General features: G+C 43.5%; 2 protein-coding genes across 2 annotated transcripts; one reads left to right on the top strand and one right to left on the bottom strand.

Annotated features, from left to right (window-relative positions):
- Window positions 1–1,578, top strand: h1m (linker histone H1M). Its single transcript, XM_085275569.1, has 5 exons — window positions 1–196; window positions 271–506; window positions 580–679; window positions 755–804; window positions 1,276–1,578. The coding sequence occupies exons 1-5, from the start codon at window positions 103–105 to the stop codon at window positions 1,495–1,497; spliced, it is 702 nt and encodes a 233-aa protein (XP_085131695.1). The 5' UTR covers window positions 1–102; the 3' UTR covers window positions 1,498–1,578.
- Window positions 1,579–2,231: 653 nt separating this feature from the next.
- Window positions 2,232–5,458, bottom strand: LOC146574456 (transmembrane and coiled-coil domains protein 1-like). Its single transcript, XM_085275568.1, has 4 exons — window positions 5,056–5,458; window positions 3,067–3,240; window positions 2,859–2,994; window positions 2,232–2,575 (listed from the first exon to the last, which is right to left on the bottom strand). The coding sequence occupies exons 1-4, from the start codon at window positions 5,127–5,129 to the stop codon at window positions 2,264–2,266; spliced, it is 696 nt and encodes a 231-aa protein (XP_085131694.1). The 5' UTR covers window positions 5,130–5,458; the 3' UTR covers window positions 2,232–2,263.
- Between the last annotated feature and the right edge of the window lie 3,339 nt (window positions 5,459–8,797).

Here is an 8,797-nt window from a genome sequence, read left to right as displayed (position 1 = left end):
AAAACGGAGACAGTTGCCAAATAAAAGGAGAGTACGCATATTTTAAGACTTTAGCTTGTCTGCCTTTATTGTGTCCTGTTTTTAAATTTAGCTTTTAGTGAAATGCCTCCCAAAAGGCCACCAGCATACTCCACTGAGCCGTCTGATTCATCCACAAGCGAGGCGTCGGTGGATGAGAAGCCGGAAAAGAAATCAGGTCTGTGCGCAAAAGGCGAAAATCTTTAAGATGGAACGAACTTTAAAAATTATATGTAAATTTACTCTGCGTAGATGCTGCGCCTCATCCATCCACGGCGATCATGGTGAAAGAAGCACTTCAAGCGTTGGACTCGCGCAAAGGGGTTTCATCCCAGGCGATACTGAAGTATATCACAGAAAAATATCCGTCGGTGGATTTGGCGAGACTGAAGACTTTAGTTCGCAAAAACCTGAAGAAGGGAGTGGAAAATGGGACGCTGGTGAAGCCTGGAAACTCCAGCGCGACAATGGCCACGAGGAGATTTAGGGTAAGAGGTTACATCTGCAGCTGGGTTCAAACGAAGAGTTCAAATGTCAATTACGGGTTTCGTCTTTATTAAGCTTGCACCGAAGCCTAAACCAAAAGCCGAAAACGCAGAGCCCAGTGTGAAGAAGTCTCCAAAAGCAGCCAAGGATGGAGCCAAGAAGCCCGGGAAAGCGGGTATGAATGACCGTTAAACGTCGAGTGAGCAGTAATTTAAGCTGTTACTCGGTGTCAACTCGTCATTTCTTACAGGTGCCACAAAGAAGAAAGACGCTGCAAATGGACAAACAAAGTCCAAAGAGGTGAGCGGACGCAAGTTTGGCTTTAGATGAGAAGTTGACTCTTCATGTATTTAAGAATGTGGATGAAGCTCATGGTAATTTACATCTATATTCATGGTCAGAATGTTACTTTTGCAGAACTATAAATTTCAACAAAATGTACAGCCTCACTAGAGAAAAATCCAAAATTGCACAATAGACTTGAGCATTTATTTTAAGCCAGATGTAGCAAATTTGATGTATTTTATTTACATACGACTTGATTTGGAGTGTGTTTGATCATTTGTCAGATTCATCTTAAAGTGAATTTTCTGGCAATTGCGTTACAATTCAAGCTTTAAGGGGTTAATCGCTTGGTAAAGTGTCCTGAACATGTCAGTTTTCATAGGATCTCTTATTTGTCTGGTAAAGTAGTTTACATTCTCTCCAGTGTTCATAAAATTCTGGCATTCAATCTACTGGTGTCTCCTAAATTCCCCTTTTGCCTTTTAGGACTCAAAGCCTCCCAAAAAGTTGAAGGATGAAGAGGCTTCTACATCAAAGGTTGCTCCAGCGAAGAAGCCAAAGGCTAAAAAAGCTAAACCGACTGGGGATGGTGAGGAAACTGCTGACTCGACCAAGACTAAAGCAAAGAAAACAAAGGAGTCAAAGCCTGGAAAGGCCAAGGTTGCCAAAGCGGACAGTAAAGTGGCTTCTAAATCAAGCGGAAAATGAGGGACAAAGTCTGAAGATTGAACTTGTAATTCTAGACTGTTTTTATATCGTTTATCAAATAAATCTAAGTTTTTAGCTCGAGTGCATTTCAGTATATTCTAATTACCTTTAATACTAAACTATACAATAACTAACCCCAAGCATTGCAAATGTATTGAATCTGGCACCTAATTTACTTCAGACCTTCTGCATTTGTGCTACTGAAGGTCTAACATGTCCTACAATGAAAGAAACTTGACCGATTTTTGCAATTGTGAGTTTATGACAGCAAGTCTATAATGCTGTGTAACCTGGTTTCAAAATAAAAAGTTGTTCATCTGCAAACATTCTGAACTTAACGTTCAGGTGGCAGCTTTTCTGAGTGAACCATATTTGCACAAGTCTCAGCAGACAATTGTGTAAACGAGCTGACCTAGTGGGCTCCTCACCAAACTAAGTCACTGTTTCTATAAATCGGTGCATGTCCCTGAATATGTTGACCATCCTCAGCTGTAGATTCGTGTCCAACATGTGCAACATTTTTGCACATGTTGAGGAGCGTGTCAGGCTACATTTCACTGTGTGTTATACTTGTATAACTATGCATGTGACAAATAACGAACCTTGAACCTGTAAACAAAGGATTCATTCCTGTTTAACTCGGACTTCACTGTATGGGCTATTGCTTTCTGTAGTAAGACACATGCACTAGATTTAAGTTTCCATACACTGCAGTAATAAAGATGACTGAGGGGTGTCTGCATTCATTTTATTTGTTTCCAAGATGTTAATTGCAGAAGGGTAAATGGTGATACTCTAAAATAACATCCCAGTGCCTCCACAGGAAAGACAAAAGGACCAGAAAAAGCAGTGTACAAAGCATTAGAAGGGCTGTCTTGAAAAATGGGGCCACCCAGCTGCTCACTGTGGACATCAGCACCAAAAGCACAGTTATAAAGGCTAGCGATACATCAATTAGTTTTTCAAGTACTGTCTGTGCAGTGGTATTGACCCATGTCTCTGGATGCCCTGCATCCTCTTCTTTCTGCTGCTGCTGCTCCAGCTTGAACTGGCGTCTCTCACAAGCCTCCAGCACCTCCTGCAGGCCAGAGACAGAATTGAAGTTTTCTACTGCCCAAGGAGAAGTACAGTTACAAAGTCAGTGCTAAAAAGATGCCAGGCCCTTATAGTGGTTAAAAAGGGCCTGGCATCTTTTTAGCCCTGTCAGAATCTGTTTTTGGAGTTTTTTTCTGAGGTGGAATAGTAAAGAGTAAATCTGGATTTTTTTTATTTTTTATTTTGTACAGAAAGGAAGAATCAGCACATCAGTTACATACTGGAACAACTTCTCTTATCATGGGAAAACATTATTTGAAACTTGCATAAAAATCTTGTGTTGCATCAGAAGACAGATCAGCACTCTTCTCCGCTGTGGCGGCTAACTCTTTTTTCAAGTTCCAAACGTCATTCTGATACTGTTCTGTCAAGTCAATGAATCTCTCTTCTAGAGATTCCCTTCTGCAAAACACAACACTACATAAAAACAGCAGATGGTTTCAGCCTATACAGCTGTACAGAGTAATATAGTACCTGTTCTGTAGGTCTTTAAGGTCCTCAAAGAGCAAAGAGTAGTCTCGTTGGTGACTCGCATTTAAGTTTTTAAAGTGTTCTTCAAGTTGGCTGTGGCTTTCCTGAAGCTTACCGACGTACTTCAGTACATCATCAAAGGCCTCGCTGTGGTCACAGGTACACTGCCTTGAGCTACTGTATAAGATATTGAAAGAGACATTTTAGTCAGATTTTGCACCACAGTTGCTGAATAATTGGACTGAAAGAAGATGTAGAGGCCTCCTGTTTGTTACTAGCGGTATTTGGATAACAGCGTGCTTTCCAGATGACGGCTGTAACCTGAAAATTGGTCTGCCTCAAAGTGGGCCTCTGTGGGGTGACTACATATATAAGCATGTTTTTTCCACTTACAGTAAAAAGCAATGAGCAGTGTGTCCTTACTGATAAAATCTGTCTTTTACTGCTGTTTAAAATAATAAAACAATTTCTTAAAAAAAAAAAAAGTGAGATTAAATTAAAGTCTTTAAATTCAATGTTTGTTTTTTTTTGCATTAGGACAAAAATTCATTTAAAACGATTTATAAGCACTCATTTTAGTGTGGTGGCTGCTTATAATCTATCTATGTTTTATTTAAAAAGTCCATTATGTCACTGTTAAGTTGTGCTGATAAAATGGGAACTAACCTATTACAAAAATGACTGAGAGAATAAAAATTCACCCAGAACTCCAAACCATCATCACAGTCGATCAGCATCACGCCAGGGCATGAGTAAATGTTGTATTAAATGTCATTTCTAGAGTGCATGAAACATCCAACACTTGTAAATGTTAATATGCAATCACCAGCCATTTTATTAGGTACACTTTTCTAGTAATGAGTTGGACCACTTTGGGCTAAATTCTTCATGGCATAGATTCAGCACAGTGTTGGAAACATTGTGTGAGGTTATCATGTCAACATGGACCAAAAACTCTGAGCAGTTTCAGCTGCATGTTTATGATGGGAATCTCAAGTTCCTAAATAACCTTTCTCCTCCATTCTGATGCACTGTTTGAACTTCAGGAGCACGACTTGAACATGTCAACATGCTTACATTGTTAAATTTGCTGCCATGTGATTGGCTGAGTAAATGTTTGCTGTGACCCTAGTGTAAATCAGTATTCTCGAAGATATTTTTATTTATTACATTTCAAGAAACACCTGGGCTTATACAGACCACAGAGGATATGTTAGGGCCCTAGCTGGGCCTCCTGATACTGCCCTTGTGTGGGCGTGGTGTTTTTCTCCGCCTCCTCCTCTCTTGCTCCACCCCTCTGTCTCTCTCTTGCTCTTCTCTCGCCCCAGGACACAGCTGCTGCTCATTGGACTCATTTACCACCTGGGCCCAGTCAGCAATCACCTCTCTGAGATCATATAAGCTGGGGATGAGCTGTGAGCAGGGTGGGGGGTGTTCTTGGTGTGGAAATAGTATAGCTGCTTTATGTGAGTAGTGTGGGCTGCTGCTAGTGATAGGGTGAGCTTGTGGGCCCCTGGAAGTGCCTCCTCCTGGTGTGGCGTTTTTGTTTGGTTGTTGTGTTCTTTGTTATTGCAACCTTTTTTCCTTTTTCCAAGTGTTATTGGTAAAACGGCGTTGCCGGCTCTTTATGTTAAGATTATCTATAAAGACTATTTTATTTACTGAAAACACCTCTGTTTTCCTTTCATTTGTTACTGGTCCCCTCACTCGCATGCCCAGACCCTTTCGGGGGGACGTAACAGGATAGAAACAAAGTAACGATCCTATCACGCTAGTATCGATCCGATACCAGCGTTGGTATCGGTATTATCTGCCCGCCTCTCACCGGGAGCTTTCGTCCGTCAGGCTGCTGCTGCTGTACCCCGTGTGTGTGGCCTGCAGACTTACACCTAACACACAGTACACGGCGATAAAGATCCCTACCCCACACTTGAACATCATTTTTGATGACTGTGCAGTTCTTCCTGGTTATATTGGTCGCTTCATGCTCACCTGGCTTCAAGTGACATCGTGGAGTCGTAGTCGGGTGTCAGTGACCTCTCAGGCGTTGTTATGTTGAGACACATTTGTCACCTTTAAAAAAAATAAAATAAATCCAACTACTTTGCATGTGTTAAAGTTTAGCGGAATCGAAGCGATAAATGTTGTAAACAGTAAAACGACGTTGGTGCCCAACGTTCATGTTGCGTAACAACATGTAAAACTGTCAGAAACAGAAACGTTCACGCTGATTCAGGTTTGTGAATGTCGTAAACGATCTGCTATCCGGTGTTTCAGGTTCAGTAAGTTTTCTGCAGTTAAATAAAATCTGTGGTAGTTCAATAAAAGAAGTTGTTTTTCTGGGTGTAGCTAAAGGTCTGAAGAAGGAGGCAGTTCCCAGCTCAATTTCACCTTCATCCGCGGGGAACAGAGAAAAAAGAAGTTTTTAAAACGACAGCAGATTTAATGGATTGTGTGGAGCATCTGTTGGCTTTGACGTTTTTTGTTTTTCTGTACACTCTCGACCCTTTTATGAGACGATGAGAAAGGTTAACATATAATTGTTGACATGATCTTCATTGCAAATATCTTAGCCAATCACATGGCAGCACCTCACTGCATTTAGGCATGTAGACAGGCTCCATATGAGCTGCTGAAGCTCAAACTGACTTTGAACGTAGCATGATTGCATGTGCCAGAATTATTTCAGATACTGCTGATCTGCTGGGATTTTTCCAAACTACAGCAGCAGCAGACCACACCGGTGAGGAAACTAGAAACTGAGGCTACAACTCCACACAAAATGTGACAATAGAAGATTTAAAAATGTTGCCGGGTCTGATGAGTCTCAACTTCTGCTGCAACACTCAGATGATCAGGTCAGAATTGGTCTTAAACAACATGAAAGCATGGCTCTATTCTGCTTCGTATCTACGGGTCTGGGTGGGGATGGCGTAGTGGTGTAGGCAGGGGTGTCAAATGGGCCGGGGACACATCAGAGGCTCTAATCTGGCCTACGGGCCCACTTTGTAAAATGTGAAGAAAGGTATAGATTTTGGACTTTTAACTGCATTTTCACGTTTTACATTTACTAGTGACAAACTTCCTCCATGGCCTCTCATACTACATCAATTTACCTAAGTAACAGATAACCATTTAAATAACAGAACATTTCCTGCATTTTTCACTATCTAAAATAGAACTTTCTTTTTTTCTATAGAGGGTCTACAGAAAAAAAAACTTTTCATTACTGGGCAATAAGCTAACAGCTTTCTGTAATTTTACACATCTATGTGTTACAGTTTAAGCCCAGAGAGCCATGCTGACAGATTTCTTCCATTTATTACGGAATCTATTTTTTTTAGAAGAACTGAGATGTTCTGTCGAAGCTGCACTTCTGTTTTCTTCTTCTAAGATATGTGAATCATTCCATGTGTGGTTAAACTTCTTTACAGTGGCAGGAGAATTTCACCGATCCAGCCTACAGAGGGTCAAACACAGCTCTACGTGGCCCACGATGTAAACAGAGTCTGACATCCCTGGTGCACGGGACATAAGGGATAGCACACTGACAGCCCCCTTAGTGCAGGCTGATCACTGTTGCCTACCTGAGTAATGTTGCTGACCATGCCCATCTTCTCATGTCAAAAAGGTCAAATCACCTGAAACCAGTTTGTTGATCATGCCAGCGAGCAAAAGTTTTTGTGTTTTTTACCTTCGTATTATTTTGTGTTACGACTGTGGCCGTAATTGTGTGGGGATTTGAGTGTCTAGGTGCTCCTCCGGGTATGTTACGATTTGGCGTTGGTAATGTGTTGTTTTTGCGTGACTGTTATGTGTTTCCTACTTTACTTTGAAAGTCTGTGTCATCTTAGTGTGTTCAGTTTGCGTTTCCTTGTCTCGTTAGTTCTAATTTGCCCCGGCTGTGTTTCCCTCCTGTGGTCCATTCCCTGATTGCTCCTTCTATGTATTTAAGCCCTGTGTTTCTGTATGTCATGGTCGCGATCTTCCCCCCCGTTGTAAATAGTTTGACGTTTTGTGGTAAATAAATTCGTTTTGAGACACTTTTTGGGATTTTGGTGGAGAGCCTTAGTGTTTTTCTTCGTAGTTTTATTTTCCTTATTTTTGCTTTTCTACGTTGCACCCCGGTTGCCTAGGCCGGGGTGTAACATATGGGGGCTCGTCCAATCACTGTGGGGTCCGAGGACCGCTCCAGCCTCCGTCTGTCTTCGCTGGAGGGTCCGTGGGACCGCTCCACACTTCATCCGCCTTCGCTGGAGGGTCCGTGGGACCGCTCCAGCCTCCGTCGTCTGCTGGAGGGTCAGTGGGACCGCTCCAGCCTCCATCAGTTTCATCTGCCTCCGCTGGAGGGTCCGTGGGACCGCTCCAGCCTCCGTCGTCTGCTGGAGGGTCAGTGGGACCGCTCCAGCCTCCGTCAGTTTCATCTGCCTCCGCTGGAGGGTCCGTGGGACCGCTTCAGTTTTCATTTGCCTTCGCTGGGGGGTCCGAGGGACCGCCTCAGCCTTCGTCGTCTGCTGGAGGGTCAGGGGGACCGCTCCAGCCTCCATCAGTTTCATCTGCCTCCGCTGGAGGGTCCGTGGGACCGCTTCAGTTTTCATTTGCCTTCGCTGGGGGGGTCCGAGGGGCCGCCTCAGCCTTCGTCGTCTGCTGGAGGGTCCGTGGGACCGCTCCAGCCTGCATCCACCTTCGCTGGAGGATCCGAGGGACCGCCCCAGCCTTCGTCGTCTGCTGGAGGGTCCGTGGGACCGCTCCAGCCTTCATCCGTCTTCGCTGGAGTGTCCGAGGGCCCGCTCCGGTTTTCCGTTTCCACTGGAGGACCCGTCCAGTCATCAGCGTCGCCTGCGGGACGGTGGCCGGTGCCGTATGGGCTGGACATGGCACTTTTCATTTTTTCGTTGGGGTTGTATGTTTTAAATGTTTGTTTTTTTTTGGGTGGGGGGTATGTTAGGTCTATGCTGGGTCAAGTGTGCTGCCTGTGCAGGTGTTTACCGGTCACAACCCACTGGTGTTCCTTTCCCGAATGTGCAACTCCAATCAAAGACTTATGCGCTGGTCCTTGTTGTTGCAAGATTTTAACTTGGAGATCAGCTACAAGAAAGGGAAGGTTAACGTATTGGCTGACACCCTGTCTAGAGCACTGTCTCCTTGAATTAAACATTTTGGGGTTAATGTTAATTCTTGGGTAAGGGGGTGTTACGACTGTGGCCGTAATTGTGTGGGGATTTGAGTGTCTAGGTGCTCCTCCGGGTATGTTACGATTTGGCGTTGGTAATGTGTTGTTTTTGCGTGACTGTTATGCGTTTCCTACTTTACTTTGAAAGTCTGTGTCATCTTAGTGTGTTCAGTTTGCGTTTCCTTGTCTCGTTAGTTCTAATTTGCCCCGGCTGTGTTTCCCTCCTGTGGTCCATTCCCTGATTGCTCCTTCTATGTATTTAAGCCCTGTGTTTCTGTATGTCATGGTCGCGATCTTCCCCCCCGTTGTAAATAGTTTGACGTTTTGTGTTTTGATGTAAATAAATTCGTTTTGAGACACTTTTTGGGATTTTGGTGGAGAGCCTTAGTGTTTTTCTTCGTAGTTTTATTTTCCTTATTTTTGCTTTTCTACGTTGCACCCCGGTTGCCTAGGCCGGGGTGTAACATTTTGACTATAACCCTCTTTAATGTTAAAGGTGTATGACCCCATAAAACAGATTTTTATAGACAACCGAGGATGGAGAGAAGTTAGACTTTCAAG

This window comes from Mchenga conophoros, linkage group LG5 (genome assembly GCF_057382185.1).
Source record: "Mchenga conophoros isolate Kocher_MC1m ecotype Shallow Benthic linkage group LG5, M_conophoros_male_GT1.1, whole genome shotgun sequence".
In the NCBI taxonomy this organism is placed as follows: Eukaryota; Metazoa; Chordata; class Actinopteri; order Cichliformes; family Cichlidae; genus Mchenga; species Mchenga conophoros.
The sequence above is the reverse complement of the archived record's forward strand: the minus strand, read 5'-3'. Positions and strand labels throughout refer to the sequence as shown.

Coding starts and splice junctions, on each gene's coding strand:
- h1m (XM_085275569.1), top strand. CDS start 103: ATGCCTCCCAAAAGGCCACCAGCATACTCCACTGAGCCGTCTGATTCA. Junction 197..270: donor GAAGCCGGAAAAGAAATCAG/GTCTGTGCGCAA, acceptor TACTCTGCGTAG/ATGCTGCGCCTCATCCATCC. Junction 805..1,275: donor GACAAACAAAGTCCAAAGAG/GTGAGCGGACGC, acceptor TTTGCCTTTTAG/GACTCAAAGCCTCCCAAAAA.
- LOC146574456 (XM_085275568.1), bottom strand. CDS start 5,129: ATGTGTCTCAACATAACAACGCCTGAGAGGTCACTGACACCCGACTAC. Junction 2,995..3,066: donor CTTAAAGACCTACAGAACAG/GTACTATATTAC, acceptor TGTGTTTTGCAG/AAGGGAATCTCTAGAAGAGA. Junction 2,576..2,858: donor ATGCAACACAAGATTTTTAT/GCAAGTTTCAAA, acceptor TCTGGCCTGCAG/GAGGTGCTGGAGGCTTGTGA.